Below are 17929 nucleotides of genomic sequence, written 5' to 3'. Positions count from 1 at the left end.
TTGGCAGTCACGACGGCGGTTAGTAATGAAAAAAACAACATATATTATTGGAAACGCATGAAACGAAACCGCGACATCGCGTGTCTGAGGTATCATGATGTGGTAGCAAACCGACAGCGACAAATATAAATACGAAAATGTCGAGTATGACGCTCAACAGGCACAATATCATAAAATAATAATAATATAGGCACACTAATATTATTATCATCATCACGTAGTACAACGATTATTGTAGTACCTATTTGTGTCCGTTTAGGAGTTAATATTACGAATAATAACAATAATAATAATAATAATATAATAATAATAATAATAACAATATAATAAATATTAATAATAATAATGGTATACGCATAAACGACGTTTAGTTTGTTCGTCAATGTCGGAAAAGATAATTTTTATATAAAATGCGAAGTACGCAATAAGGGAATACTTCTATATAATGTTTCATCTAAACAAATGAAAAACCCTAAGCTGAACTGTCTTTTTAAAAGGACACTGACAGCCTGTTTGTCGGTATCGAAAATAGTACTTCGGGTTAGACGTTTAGTCAAACGTTTTTATTCTTGGTTTTTCCTAACAAATAAAACTCTTATGGCTTGATAAATGTGTGTAATGTATAATATATACGAGTATAAATAATATGTGTGTTTGTGTATTATTTTTATGTGTACACGTATAATAATATGTATGTTGGCAGTCACGACGGCGGTTAGTAATGAAAAAAACAACATATATTATTGGAAACGCATGAAACGAAACCGCGACATCGCGTGTCTGAGGTATCATGATGTGGTAGCAAACCGACAGCGACAAATATAAATACGAAAATGTCGAGTATGACGCTCAACAGGCACAATATCATAAAATAATAATAATATAGGCACACTAATATTATTATCATCATCACGTAGTACAACGATTATTGTAGTACCTATTTGTGTCCGTTTAGGAGTTAATATTACGAATAATAACAATAATAATAATAATAATAATAATAACAATATAATAAATATTAATAATAATCAAACGTCGATTGGAACTATTTGAAAACAAATAATAGTTTTTCGTCACAATATTTTTCCCACGGTTTTCAAAACGCTAACCTCGTGGGGGTCAAACAAAACAACCGTGAGTGTATTACGCACTTACTAGGTATGTGTGTGTGTGTGTGTGTGTGTGTGTGTGTGTGTGTGTGTGTGTGTGTGTGTGTGTGTGTGTGGTGTGTGTGTGTGTGTGTGTGTGTGTGTGTGTGTATAGACGACATTTAGGAGGATGTGTATGGGGGTGCAATGGACCCCATACAAGGTATTATTCAAAGGTGAGAAATAGATACCTTTGCCACCACTAGAAAAAAAAGGCACGAGGTGGCAAATGAAACTGTCAGCAGTTGGCTACCTTTTTACCATTCAAATTTCCAAAGTAATTTTTTTTTATCAATGGCAGTTTAATTAACTCGCATTCGTTCATTTAAAATATTGTATTTCTGCACCCTTTACAGTTTGATTTGGTCGCCAAATGTCGCCCACGTTCGTGTGTGTTTGTGTGTGTGTCTGTGTGTGTGTGGGTGTGGGTGTGCGTGTAACAACGTGTGATTTAATAATAAACTGTTTAAATGTTAACCTCTTCGTCGGCTCGACGTCTGTGCTGAGCTCGGTCTTCTCTGCCGGCTCCTCCACCGCCGGCCGCCCCCGCAGGAGCCGCAGACGTGCCGTCAGCTCCGGCGTCGTCGTCGTCGTCCAGCGCTTCCTCGTCGTCCTCGTTGGGCAGCTCCTCGTCGTTCTGCCGGTATCCCGGATGTTCGGATATGCCGTAGTAGTTTCCGTTGTATATGATGCCGTACTCCTGGAGCACGTCGCCCCTGATGGTCGCCTTGATGGTCCAGTTGTAGCAGTCGGTGGCCTCGTAGTCGCGGTCCAACCGCTCGACGTCCACGATTTTCGAGTTGAGCCGTTCCAGTATGATGCCGATGTCCTTGACGGTCAGGTGCCGGTCCTGCTTGTCGACCAGCTGGTCGATGAGCAACAGGAACTTCTCGCTGGTCATCGAATCGTCCTCGATGACGGTGGTCTCGGTCTCGGAATCGGAGCTGTCGGACCGGTGTTGCAGCGGCGGCGGCAGCGGCGGCTGCGGCTGCGAGGGCGGTTGCTGGCGGCGGGTGGGCGACGCGGGCGGTGACGGCGGAAGCAGTGGCGGCGGAGGCATCATCGGCGGCGACCCGGCGGCGTCCAGGAACCGGACGTGGCCCTTGGGCGACGCGCGGCGCGTGCCGTCCGACAGCGAGGACGAAACGGGCTGGCCAACCGACGGCGGCTGCGGCTGCGGCTGCTGCTGCGGCAGCGGCGGCGGCGGCGCGTGGTGGCACTCCTGGATCGGGGACGTGGCCACCGACTTGTTGTGCACGGCGATCCGGCGGCCCTCCTCGTGAAGCGCGCAACAGTGAAAGTCGCACTCGAACCCGTGATGGTCGGCGGCGGCCGCGGACGACTGGTGCATCATCGGCGGCGGCAGCATCCGGTGGTCGGCGGCCTGCAGCTGTCCGCGGGACGGGCTGTTCGACCGCGACGACCCGCTGCCGCCGGCCGAGTGGTGATGCGACGGCGGCGGCGGTATGAATTGCGCGCACTCGGAAGTGTGCACGTGTATGGCCGCCGCGTCCATGGAACTGCTGCCCTGCTTGGACAGCCTGCGCCCCTGCGGCTGATGCTGCTGATAGTGCTGCGGCTGACCTGTCGGACACGACGCGCGGTTTAGAGATAAGCGACGACGATGTTAGCGGTTACTGTAATGCGCCTACGGTCATCTCAGGGGCGGATCCAGGAATGTTTTACGGTGGGGGCGCAAAATTTTATTTATACTTACGACTAAGCTGCCTGCATTGTAACATATAATAAGCAACAATAAACCTATTTTAGGGATTTTATTGGGGGGGGGGGGGGTTATACTTATTACGTTTTACTTAATGTATAACGTATAAATATTTAAAATTTAGATGAGCGTAGTAGGGGACTAACTCGTCTAAACTTTATCTATATACTTATTATAACTCATAAACTATATAGTCGTCAAAAATGTTTAAATTTTATCGAAATTCTTGAACTATAGTTTTTTACAAATAAAAATGAAAAATGCAAATTGTCACAAAAAAATAAAAGCAATAACAATAAAAATATGTTTTTTTAAAGTTATTTAAGAATATATTTTTCTATTTTAGAAAAACATTGTTTTTAAATGATTTAAAAATGTGAAAAAAAAATATTTTCAAAATCGTTAATCATCTTTAAAATAATGAGTATCTTACGTTTAATGAATTACTTCTTATTACAATATTATTTTAATATGCATAACTATAACCTGTGGAGTTCGAACTGGAATAATTACATCTATTTAAAAAAAGTGTTTTAATGATACTGCTGTATATCGAGTATTAAATAGTGAAATAAAATTACATGGAGCGTAAATTCATAAATAATAATTTTTCATATTTTTTCGACTGATTATATTGTGACAGCTTGAAAATCTAATTTTAAAACTATTTAATCAGGTTAAATAATTTTTTGCGAGTACATTTTAAAAAAAGTCAAAGAAAATGGAACAAATCAAATGTTCATTTTCATTTTTTATTGCTGTAAAAATATTAGAATATTAGACTTATCCGTGAAATATAATTTATGTTAAGTAGACTGTTGTATACATATATTTATGTATTTATATTTTATACAGTAGTAATTAACTTCTTTTATTTATTATAACTATAGTCTAAATATTTAATGTCTAAGATTTTTATTTTTTGAATTACAAGAAAATAGTAATTTTATTAAAACTATTGTGTTAAAGGTTTTTTTTGAAAAAATAAAATCTAACCTAACCCTCTTAATTTGGTCTATGAATTAACTAGGTACAATACTAGTCGTTCGTGTGGTCAAAACGGTGGGACTATAATATTTTCGTGTCTCTAAAATTATATTCTTATAATTTTTTTGAACATAAATAATGATTATTAGCATAATTTATTAGATTTAAAATTTCAGTTTTAAATTTAGTAAAAAAAAATAAACTATTAGACGCTGCTAATGAGTAATCGTAAATCAATTATTTTAATAGGAACCATAAATAAGTTCATCAAATTTTAATAAATCCAGGTAATTTTAAGTAATGAACTTAAATCAATGATTCAACCATCATAATTATTGGAAAACCTAAAATGACCAATAGACCACTAATCAATAAATAGCTGTTAGTATTAAAAAAAAAAAAAATTAGTTTAAACGTGAATAAAATGGGCCGCTGTGAACAGTAATTCAAATATAAAATTTAAAGGGTAGGAAATTATAAAAATACCTTATTTATGGTGTAATGTTGATCAGAATTGTAATTAAAAATTATAAACAGTATCTTGAATTTTCAAATATTTTCTTTTATACCCATCAGTCTAACAATACTAGTATTGACGAATTAAAACTTAAAAATGTTTGTAGTTTCTTTATTCATTTTATTTATAATTTTAATGAAACAATTTACTTTTAAATTAAAACTTAATCTTATAAAATTACTGTTTTTACGTATTTGAACACAAAATAATATTGTGCTATCTTTTACCATCGTAATATTATACTACAACATCATATATTAAATGCCAGTAAAGAAGTGTTTCTTTTAACTTTCAACTTCCATTACCCTTCAAACTTCAAGAGCTATTTTAGATTATTTTATTGATATCCCCTAAGGTTAAATAATGATTATTATTTTGATGGTATAACAACTTCTAAGTTAATAATCTTTTATTTCTTTATTATTTTAAATTAATATTGGTTAAGGAAAACGTATTTTCATTATGTCTTTTATAGCTTAAAAATGTATCCGATCGTTTTGATCAGAAAATATTAGATCTAGTTCAGCGTTTCTCAACCTTTTTCCCTCGCGGCGCACTAATCCCAACCCATATTTAGCCGTGGCACATTTGTCAAAGATTTATATATGAATTTAACCAATTACCGAAATTTTAAGTAAATGTTTATTGATAATCGTGAAATTTCGCTACACACCAGTTAGGAAATCCAGATCTAGTTGGTACTTAAGTGTGTTAAAAGTGAAATATTATAAGTAATTTTCAAAATGAGCGGAAAAACAGGAATATTTATATAAATCTAGTTTTTGACAAAATTGATTTTATTATTTTAAAAATAAGTTATCATAGACTTGAAAGGTTCACTTTTATGCTGATTATAGAAATTTGAATTTGATATAACGTAAATCAATAATAACAATTTTCTTTTATTATAATTCTAAAAATATTTATCATTTGTATTTCACCATTATGTAAATATAATTGTTTTTACACAGTGAATGCATAATTTTAAACTATTTATATCCTAATTTCAAGTTATTTATATCATCAACTTATTCATAATACTTATTGACTTAAAAGTGAATTACAATAGTATAATATTATAATTAAATAATTGTTATATAATAAATACGAATTTTTGGTTAAATTCAGTTAAATGTACTGAATAGTAATATAAATAAATTATAAAATATCATTAGAAATTGATGTCGAGTGAGCTACCTATAAAATATTTATCATTGAATTCAAGTTTAATGCTTCCATTACAGTGATCTCTACTCAATGACACATCCGCTTCGGATGTAACAGAGTGACTTTGCCGATTTTTAAATGTGAATTTAATCTTTTTTTTATTTATAATTTTATTTTGAATTTCTTTACATTTTATAAAAGTATATTTAAATAGATTGATCTATATCCATATTTACCAAATATAAAATAGATTTATTTTTTTAATTTTCCATAATAAATTTCCTTTGAAAAAAATTATATTTGGGATACCTACCTATATAATATTATTATCTTATGCAATTGTATTAAATATACATTTAATGAATTCTGTAAATTGTAATAATATATTCGAAATTCTTACTGAATACTTTATGCTAAGTTTAAATTAATTTTTATGTATTCGAATTTTTCTATTAACCTTGGCACCTGAGATCTTATTTCTAAATCTGAAAATGCTGAACACTGTGAATACGTATGAATTACAAAGTTTATTGTAGTTTATTTAAATAAAAATTTTAATTTGATAGTGATATATTTATTAAAATAATTATGCATACAATAAATTGACACAAATAAGTAACTAATAGATCATGATCGGGGTAAGTGGTTACATGCTCTTTATTAATTGTTTATTATATTATACTTATTATACAAAATTGAAAATATATACATTTTGCTATGTATGAATTGATTTTTATCATATATTTATAAGTTTTTATGTGCATTTTTTAGTTAATAATTTTTGGTTCAACAATCGATGGTATTTTTTTTTTTTAATTAATAGTTTTTTTTAACTGTCATATTTAGATATTTGACTAGTTATATTTACATACTACAACCTATTATTAAGTAATAATCTGAAAACTAATCCAAATACGTTTTGGAATGCTCGACGCATAGTAAATAAATTATGTTTTTTTTTTCGTAAAACCTTATTTATTAGAGAAATACTTAATTTTTTTCTAAAATAAACATCGATAGTCATTTATTTTATTTATTTCAAAACAAAAATGTTAAATTTCTAAAATTTCTAAAATGTTTTTTTTTTCATTTAAAAATGTTATGATACATAACATATAAAACGAATTAATACATTAGAATTTTCTAAAACAATCAAAATACTACCATATAATTAGCAAGTGTCAAAAGTAAACCTTCAATAAGTATAGGTTACTGTAATGGATGTGTTTAATTTGAATTTAATAATAAATAAATGTGTAAGTACGAAAAACGAGTTTAAGCTTTTAATTTAATCTATCTATTTGTTCTTCTAAGAATATTTTAGAATAAATTCATATTGCTATTAGAATTGTATTTCTTTATTAAAAATACGGGTTGAACAAACTTTTGTATTAAATAAATCACTTATATTAAATAATACTAAAATATTAAAATAATATTTAATATTATAATATCACCAGCTATTATTAACTTTTAAGTCAATATTGACGTACCGTTGGTCCATAGAACAGTATGAATAGGTTTGTAATATAAATTGCTTTGCTTAAAATGAATATAGATATTTAAAAAATGACATCCTGTGTTGTAAATAATAATACAGTCACTGGAGAAAACTTTCGAGCTCAAACGAATAATATTTTTTTAATTACAGCAAAATAACTTAGATATTTTTATTTTTATTTAAATATTTCAATTTTGTCAAAATTTGAATTTAAATTATCTATGCAAAAAAAACAAAATGTATCACGTACATCCATAATGTTTTTAGGTTATTATAAAATAAACATAAAGAATGTTGTACTTTATTTTTATGTTTGAATTTTTAAAATTTAATACATTTTTAAGTACAAAATATTTTGTACATTTAAATAGTTTTTAAGAAAATTATCCAATTCTTATTTTTAAACAATTATAAAAAAAAAATTGCTAGTGTACTTTGTTTATTTTAAAAACAATTAATGTTAGATATTTTATTAAATTGTAGAACTTTCTAACCGATCCTAATTTATTGAAAATTTTAATTTCATGAAAAATGATAATTTGATTAATAGTGAAGTATTAAAATTTTCTACATTTAATATTTCTTGAATTACAAAAAAAAAAAAAATAAAATAAAATAAATTTTCTTAAGAAGTCGTTATATTATGTGTGAAAAATGTAATATCATCACCACTTTAAACTTAATAAGATATTTTTGGTTCAACTTTTAAACAATTTTATCTTGGATTCAATTAAAAGAAGATTTTGAGAATCCTTACATTACATTTTCAATTATTTCCATTAAATACACATTTTCAATCAATATTTACAGGAGAAAACTAAAATAAAATTAAAAATATTAAATATCTAAAAACAGAAAAAAATGATTTAAAAAATGATTGCGTGTTTAAATAATATCTATAAACACGTGTTAAACATTTTAAGTAACTATTACTACGGTTGTTCATTTTTGAATTCTAATAAAAATCATTTTACCAGACGATTTTGTTCGAAAAATATTCTTTAAATATAAAATGATTTTTTTTTTATACTTTAAAATACAATTGTATTAAATTAATACAATTAGTTATAAATTTTATAGAGAGATTTAAAGTGTTTGATGTTCTTTTTAGCTGAGAGCCTAGAATAAAATTAATTTATAAAACATATTAACAAGTGTGTGTTTTTGTCTTTAAAGTTTAAATAATATGAAAGAAAATCAATTCTTATAAAGGTAGGTGGATAAATTAATAATAATTAATTAAACAGATTTGTTTAAACTATTATACACCAGTTATTATGTCTTAAAGTAATAAAATTAGTAAAATTATCTATTGCTTAATTATGTATTCTTATACTGTTGTTTATAAAAGATGTTATAAAACTTTGTTAGAAATGATAATAACTTCGGCTTTCATGATCAAAGAATAACTTTTTAATCAAAAGAGATGTTAATATTTTTGTAAAATGATAAAAAGTAATTATAAAGGAAAGAAAATGTCAAATATGCGTACAACAGTGAAAATTCCAAGAAAATTATTTCGGATTTCTAAAATTCTTCATGTTCCTAAACAAATTAATTCCAAGATATTATTAAACAGCAGCAAGTTTTGTAATTTATAATAACTAGGTAATGAAAAACCACGCTCATGAATTAAAAATATTATCAAAACTAGGCGCTATATAATTTAGCCGAGTCATAAACGCCATTTAAACGTATATAGGGTAGGTATGTATATAATATACATATATAATAATAATGGGTAAGTAATGATAAAATATTATTATAATAATACCCTTAAGTTATTATTATTATATTGCATTTTAAAGATTTCAAAGAAATTATCATAAATTCAATTATATATAATAATATTATAGTGTCATATTTACTCGAACCGTCGTGCATTGACGGCGGTATGGCGTCGTGATGGATGACCGTGATCTGAGGCGTGGAACCGTGTCGATAAACGTTCGGCACGGGCTGTTGCTGTTGTTGAAACACTTGGTTAGGTTCCCTCTTTAGCGGACCGATATTGTTGTTGTTGTTCTCCATCAGTAGACTACCGCCGACACCATTTTGTTGGTGCGACATCGTTTTCTTGGACGGCGACGTGTCCATACCACCGCTGTTACTAGAACCACGGTAGGTTTGACTACGATGGTCCCAGTGCAACACGACCGTGACTCGGCCTTTGTTGTCCATTATTTTCCACGATGGTGTCTCGTCTTGCAATTCCAATGCATGAATTGTTTCGCAAACGATTTTTGGGATTGCGGCAATCGCTGCAACATTTTCGTTGGTTCAGTTTAATATTATAAGTAGGTACTTGAGTACAACAAGGTGAATCACGAAACACGATGTTCACACCCCTATATGTTTCCTTTTGTTAAAATGATACTTTATTCGAATTCAGATTTTCGACGTTTACGACTGAGCGTCTTAAGGACAATATAATTTACAAAATACCTATGTGAAGTTTTGCATTCCGCTTAAAATGTTAAACAGTGCCGTGTGACTAATATCTAAGCTACATTTATTCAAATAAATCAGTATTTTTTTTTTAACTGTTCATTTTAAAGCATATGCATTTTTCGAAAATGTTTATGTATCTATTGATTCAAGTTCGAAGTGGTAGTATTTGAGTTTTGAATTATTAAAATACCTATGTCCTATACTATATTTATTAAAATTATTATTTCCTAATATTTTATGAAAATATAAAATAGGTGTACCATTGGATCTAGTATTAATAATTCTCGTATAATGTTAATAACACAATTTTATTAATATTAATTACCTACTATAATTTTCAAATTATTTTATCAAAAAACTATATAAGTAATTGTTTGAATTTTGTTTTATATATATATTTATATCAACATTTTGGAATGTTATCTAATTAACATTTATAAAAAAAAGAAGTTTTAGGTATTGCCAATAGACATTCCTTAAATAATATAAAAATATAAATAATTGAAACAATTTCTCAGGTAAATTTATAAATTCCAAAAATCAGAATTTGAATAAATTTATTATCAAAAGAAATATGTTGGTGAACATGCTTGGGAAATCATTTTGTATGATAGTCATGTGTGTCACAATATTGGCGTGCGCGTTAAATCACGAAGAATGAGTTTTTTATCTGAATATTATCTGTGCGCGTGTTTTGGGCGAAGGTACATTTATTTTATTTCACTGTAACGCGTGAACGTGTGAATGTATAGAAATGATGGTGTGAAACATTTATAACTTAAAATATATATATATCAAGTTTGGAACGTTTAGAAACACCTTTGAGACTGTCTATGTAATCATTTACGCACCAAAACCCGCTGTACGGTAGCTACAAAGGGTTTCAAATTTGATTTGACAGACGAATTTCCTGGTCTCTTTATATATCTTAAGCGATTATAACGGTGGTATCAACACAAAAGTTGTTTATATAAATATAAATAGTTTATTATAGCAGCATTTTCCATTTACGTATATGTGTAATCTGTATAGTGTATTTAAAAAATCAGTATATTTCGAATATCACTAATAACAATTTTAGTTCTCTGAGAACAGTAATAAATGTATTATCGTTTACATTGATGGCTTTTTTTTTTGTTTAATGATTTTAAGTTTTAATAACAACGTCTTTTTTGTTGTTGTCAGAAGCGGTCTAAATACTATTATTTTAAACAGCGTTTGGATATTTTTGCCTTTTTTTTTAGATAACAGTTGAACAAATTAAAAAAGAACTGGTATTTAAAATAATTGATTTTTGGTCACTTTAATACGTTTTTGAAAAAAAAAAAATAAATTCTATAAATTTGAAAATTTCCACTGTAATTTATTATTATGTTATATTGTTTGCAGTAAATTATTTTTAAGAGAAGTATAAAACATAATATTATCCAACGTATCTTTAAAATCTTGATTTATTCATTTTTTTTTTTATGTATAACGACTGAGAACGTTCTGAAATAATTGTCAGAAACTAAGCTGAGCTCATAATCGTTTTTAAATGCGATGATTAATCATTATTTTTAAATTAAAAATAATAATATTTCGTTTACAATATCTACGTTAGTTCTGCGTAAAGGGGTTTTAAATATTTATTATATAATGTCTATGATAATATTATTATATGTTGAACCTTCGACCTACGCGTTGCCGGTATAATATTAATTACTTATATTGATTTGTTTAGTGCTGTAGATTATCACGCATTGTAAATGATTTGTTATATTATATCAAGATTAGTTTATTTTTCAATAACTCGATAATCCACTACTCAATTTATACGCTTTTTTTTCGCAAAAAAAATTGTATACAATAATTTCAAGGACGGAATTTCATGGACTTAGAACTCTCAACTATTGTACTTCTTAGTATATAGGTATACGATCTACTGTTATACATATATTATATTTTATTCGCAGTGTTTTAAATAAACGTATTTGTAAATTCAGGTTAATTACGTTGACGTTCAAATTTTTTGAACAAAAACGGCGTGAACGCAAACTATATTTATACTTTTTAAGACATTCAATCGATTTATAAGTAGGTACATTGATTAGATGAAATTCATTTTTAATAATATTGTTTGCTATGTTTTTAATACACCAAAGTTTTACAATATACTATTGTAGTACCTATAAATTCATATTATATTTTGAAATGTTTATAATATTGCACGAGAAATTCGATGAATGATTGTATAAAAGTAAGGCCTCTAATATAATCTATTAGTATAAATAAAAAGTGATATTATGTTTATCAATTAGATTCATTTAATTTTCTATTAGGTACATCTAATAGATAGATCGAACAATATTCTAAAACTTATGCACGTATATTTTAGGACAGAGTAGTTTGCATTGTGATTCGGTTGAACTATATCTCCATAACCTCCAGTAACCTCGGTTAAAGTACGGTAGGTTATCTGTACCTATTTAGAAGTTTGGGTTATCGGTGCGACTGCAGCCACTCTGCTGATTTTAACGATTGTTTTCATAGCCATATTGTACAATTAAACGACAATATTTTATTATATTAGGTATTATTTTAAAATATTATTGACTGTCTTCGGGTGTACCATATTAGTCCAGTTCATATCTATTTTGCCAAATCCCAATTCTAAGACATTCCAGTTTATTGAAAATTAGATGTATTAGTTTATCATTGCCGTCACATTTCCAATATAATTGATAAATCTATTTTTTGAATGAAAATGGATTTAGACAAGCAAGATGAATCATTTTATTTAATTTTTAATGACATGATTTACACCAGTTCGTGATGTGTGGAAAAATTAGCCCACGTATAATGATTGGGCAGTATTGATTCAAATATTAATCTAAGTTTATTATCGAATAAATACTCTTTCGTAAATTGAATTATTTGTCATTAATTCAAAGTATTTAAAAAAAATCTCTCACCTCAGTTCATTGGCTAGCGTTAAAAATAGCAAATCAAATATGTATTTTAAAAACTGTTTAATTTTAAATATCTTTAGATATTTTTGATATTGGAATTGACTATAGTTATAGTTGTAACTGTTAAAATAAGTGCGTGAGAGGAGAACATGGGTTTTGTGTACAGTGACAATTTTTATGAAATGTAGGTTTTTCGTAAAAAATAGGCATTATTTTGGAGTATAATTAATTATAGTGTTATTATATTTGGGATAAGGAAAAACATATCTCACCATGATATTATATGAAAAATTAAAGTACATGCATTTATTTGTGTTTTTATAAAACTCAGGCACGCACGTCGATGGTTCGGGACTTTGGGTTCTATAGTGATTAGGTTGCATGAATCAGTCATACATTTTGTATTTGAATCGTAACCCAAGTAACCTTAGTTGGTGAAAAGGTTACTTATGTGACTGCAGCCGGTCCATATGATTTAATTATTTTATTCATCGACTATGATAATATGATATAATATTAAAGTTTAATAGTTTAATTCTAAAAAAATTACAATTCCGTGAGAACACGTGTATAATAATTATTAAGAGGCACAATCACTCGATTTGGCCAGTCATAAACGACCATTAACAAATTTATGATAGGTATTTGTCAAATATTTGTTTTTCATTAAAACACAAGTACCTTACAGAAAAAACTCAAAAAATTTAAAATCTCCATAAATAGATCAAAATGTTAAAAAATATTTTGAAAATGATACCATGACCAGAAAATTGTTTTGTAAATATTTGATAATAATTCTTAATATCAATTATTATTAGATTTCTTAATTACAAAACAAAAATAACGAAATTTGTTTGTTAAAAATTGTGTTATGTAAATATTTCTATTTTTCCATAATTTGTTTTTGGTTCTTAATTTTAAGAAATATATATATTATTTTTACTTTTATCCTCTCTAGAAGTGGAAAGTTGAAGTAATTCAATTCAAAAAATTCTAAAATAAAAAATACACATACACATAATATATCTTTTAAAACCAAGTTATTAAGCTTAAATCAAAATTTAATAGCTATTATGTATAAAAATACAACCATAGACTATTTTAGAACAACGACCATCTTTGTTTATGGTGTGCAAAATTATATTTTTTAATTAATAATAATTGATAAAAAAAGCTTTATTACCATGTTCCAAGAGTACTTTAGTTATAACAGTAATTGTCTTTAAAAAAAAAAAAATACCATACCTACTTTTCATGATTCTGTTTTTTTTTTCATTCACTAAGTTTGTAAGAGTTATTTTATGATTACAATTGCTTATTTTAAAGAACAAATACCTGTATAAATAATAACATAAACATTTAAAAAACAACACAGCTATATAATTATTTAGGTTCATACAATACTAGTTAAAATCCACTTATTTAATTGTGTTGGATGTAATTTATTCATAATTCAAATAATTTGATATAATAATTATACTTATTTGCATCTACGAGTAGCAGAATTGTACAGAACTTAAAAACGTATTAATGCAATAAATGAAATTTTGTATAAAGAAACTCTTTTGGAATTGGATTTGTTTATTTAATCTTCGCACTTTTATTGATACTGTTCATTTAATACAAATAAAAGTTTTGAACTTCCTTCAGTCTTAAATGTATTGTTTATATATTTTTTATTTAATTTTTATTTATTATATATATTTGTATGAGAAAATATTATACTACATTGTTTATTAGTCATCGCACATACAAACGAATAAACCATCGTAGTTTCATCTTTTGCATTATTCAAGCTATTCAGATAATATGTGAGTGCGCCTTGGGAGAACTGAGTTAAAGTTTATTAAACTGATTTGTAGACCGTATAATTTATCCCATGCACCGGTAAATTCCATTTTAGTCGAATATTACTTATACGATGTATTTTCTTGATTAGTATAACTTAATATTACACGTGGTTGTATCAAATTTAATTTTAGTTTTTATACTCTAGAGTCGATGAAACTCTGTACACTTTTTGCAAACATAAAATTGATTTGATATTATTTTCATAATTATTAGAAATACCTATAATACAACACTTTCTTTATGACGTAGTGGTAGAAAAGGCCATGCACAATACCCTGAAGTCTCTACGCATAGATTGTACTTTATTGGTTATAATAATGGCGTTAATGTTGGTTGAATAATTTGAGTATAGATTTCGCGTACAATTTTCAATAGTTATGCAAATCTTTGATGAATAGTAATACTGATTATGAGTTATAAAATTCATAATTACCTGTTTTAATAGCATCAACTTCAGCTGGGTACCAGTACTCGTCATTCCTGAGCAATAACACAGTAGTATTGTTTGGCAGTGTTTTGAAGTATTCGGGATCTTCGATTTGTGTGCCGTCAGTTTCGAGTACCAATCTAACAGACTCATTCGGCGCAATATTCAGTTTCTCCTTGCCTGTCAAAATACATGCCGTTATTGAAAGATTTAAAAAAAGAGAGAATACAAATTATTCACTCATGTCAAACTATATTTATGGTGTATTTATATAAGTCATAACTCTATGCGTGTGAAGATTAATGTAAACGCAATAATAATAATATGATATACATGATTCATCATGGGAAATTCAATAAAATGCTACTGAATGATTAAAATATATTTTTGATATTTAAGAAAACCTAGAAAAATTTACTTAGTGTTTTAACGTTCTTATGTTGCATAAAATAAAATTAGAATTCAATACTAAATCAATTGCGTTGATATATTGATCGTATACGATCAATTGGATGTTAGTATAATGGATTATTATATTCAATGTGTACCACTATTAAAGTTGTATATCATAATTTCAATATGACATTTGTCACTTAAACAAAACTTGTACTTAATAAGAGTGACTAAATTCTAATGAAATACTATTTTAAATAGGTAAAAAGTTTTTTTTTTTACTATAACATAATTAAGTATGATTGTAGAGATAATACTTTACTAAGTAAATGTTGGTGGCTACATTTACAGCCACTTTAAAAATTGTAGTATATTTGTGTAATTTTTATTTTTTTAAATATACAAACCAAATTTATTTTTAAATACCAATCATATTAAAATATTCACTATAGTATTATATTTTATGTTTTATAAAAGGAATTTTAGTTTAAATAATATACATAAATTATATTTCATTTTATGATTGATTATTTTTAAGTAAATATGAAAAGAATCTCAAATATATCCATTATAAAAGTATTCAGGAATAAAATATACGTCAGCAAAATAACTTGTTACAAATGAAATGTGTAAGTTAATTTTGTAACCTTAATTTAGTTTATATTATTTTAAAATATTTAAATGAAATATTTTTGTTCAACTCGTAGTTATAACTTTCGTATTTATTTTAAATTACTACTTCATAAAGAATTATATATATATATATATATATATAAATAATTATTAGTATTCTTTTTGATTTTTTCTTAAATAACTAATACATTTTGATGTTTTATTTTTTTAATTACTGTCTTAAATTCGATAATAGTTCAATGCCGTCATTGATAATATAAAAACACTGGTATCGTAAAAAAAGAAAATAAAATCTTTACCAACCTGTCATTATACTTATTATATTTCTTGTTAATTTTGAAATGATCAATGTTTTATTTTTTTCATTGAATTTTAAATTATTAAGTGTCGACTATATTACACTCAGCGATTGATGGATAATTTTTAAAAAGGCTAATATTTATATTTTATCTAGATAGGAGATGGAGATGTTTAATTCCAAACGAGCGAAATGGTTGTTTTTATGGAGTCTACTGTCGTTTAAAACTATTCCCAAGAAATTTTATATTGCCGTTTCTTTAATTTAAATACATATTATCAAAATGCAAAATAATAATACAACCATCTGGTTACTATTTATCATGTAGTACTACAGTGTATATGATTATTTTACTTAACAAAATGTATCTATTCTGTTCTATTTCTCTTTGTTTATTTCTCACACCAGATCGTTTACTGTAATGAATTTTTTTTAACAACTATAACTAAAAACACTGTATAAAGTTTTCTTTGATCAGGTTTAGTGTGCATATTATTACTGAATTATATGAAAGTTAATGACATTTCTGCGGTTGAAACTTTCTCTATTTTAAGTTTTTAATCAATTGCCATATCGTATAAATTTGTAAGAATTAATGACTTATATTTTATAATAGTTGATTAATAATATAAGCCAGATCAATTGTAAACAATAAGAATGTCAACCTACAAATTAGAAACGTTAATTTGAAAATATTATAATTTATAATAATACATTTTTTTTTTCATCAACATTTTAATACAGTATAAAAAACTTTAGTTTTGAACAAGAAAAATTCATTTCCATAAAATAATTATTTTAATTTTCTTTATTTTTTAGAAAATTCTGTATAGTATTTACGTAATTATAAAATGTAGGAACTAGTTTATTATTATTGATCGGCATTGAATTGAAAGTTTAGGGAAGTGTGTATATTGTTAAATGTATATTCTATTCTAAAATCCTCCTACTATATCTTAACCTATGAAACTTTTCTTATAGTTTAGTGATCATATTTAAATAAATAAATATTTATCTCTAGATATAAATTACAAATAAAGATTTAGTTTTTAAAATAGATAAATACTAAAAAAAAATCATTATATAGTCTTATAAATTTAAAATTGTTTAAGATTATAATTCGGTTAATGAAAAACCTTAAGATTATTATAAAAAAAAACAATTTTTTTATGTGAAATTACGTTCTCTGAAATATGTATTTTTAAATTTTACCATTGGATATGTTTTAAAAACAATGTTTTTCAAATTCTATTTTACTTAATTTATGTTTTTATTTCAATAGCTATTTTAAATTATATAGTGACAAGTTTAAAATATTTTAAATTGAAGTGTAAAATGTTCATCAAAAATAATTAAATATATAATATCATTATAAATAAATCATCTTAAAGAAATTTGACTACAGTTTAATGGAAGAATTTAAGTAATTTAATTTTTGATTTCAAGTGAAGCAGAGAATGTATGTTTATTTGATAATTTCATACTTATATTTATACATCATTATTTTCCTGGTATTTTTTTTAGAATTTTTTTCCAAAAACAGTGCTCTAAAATTTAGTGTAATTCTTTAGAGTTTAAGTACATATAAAATGGAAATTTAGTCGTTTAATTGAATATTGTAAAATAAAACCAGGTAGATAATAAAAATTCGTTTATGTTATTTTTATATGATTTTAAAATAATCATTTAAAATATATTGATATTATAACCGATTATTTAATTAAGTAAGTATTATTTTATTTAAGGAATCAAACTATTAAATAATTTATAAGCTAAAAAAAAATAAAATAATAATAACAATAATAATAATATAGTCAAACGACATCAGTGAATGTTAAGAATTAGTTTAAAATGCGATAATTAATTTTCGTTGGTTGCAAAT

At 27.3% G+C, this 17929-nt stretch overlaps 1 protein-coding gene across 2 annotated transcripts in view; it reads right to left on the bottom strand.

Moving 5' to 3' along the window:
- Positions 1-1230: 1230 nt before the first annotated feature.
- The window catches only part of LOC114124433 (integrator complex subunit 3 homolog), an 81909-nt gene continuing 65210 nt past the window's right edge, over positions 1231-17929 (bottom strand). Inside the window, exons 4-6 of one of the 2 annotated variants that reach the window (XM_050205571.1) lie at positions 14730-14903; positions 8918-9304; positions 1231-2732 (exon numbers count right to left, since the gene is read on the bottom strand). In XM_050205571.1, the coding sequence (XP_050061528.1) occupies positions 1615-2732; positions 8918-9304; positions 14730-14903 (1679 nt within the window). In that variant the 3' untranslated portion in view covers positions 1231-1614. Of the gene's footprint in view, positions 2733-8911; positions 9305-14729; positions 14904-17929 lie in introns of both variants that reach the window. The other variant, XM_050205570.1, reaches the window with a different exon arrangement.

The sequence above is a fragment of the Aphis gossypii genome, chromosome X (genome assembly GCF_020184175.1).
Source record: "Aphis gossypii isolate Hap1 chromosome X, ASM2018417v2, whole genome shotgun sequence".
Taxonomy (NCBI): domain Eukaryota; kingdom Metazoa; phylum Arthropoda; class Insecta; order Hemiptera; family Aphididae; genus Aphis; species Aphis gossypii.
The sequence above is the reverse complement of the archived record's forward strand: the minus strand, read 5'-3'. Positions and strand labels throughout refer to the sequence as shown.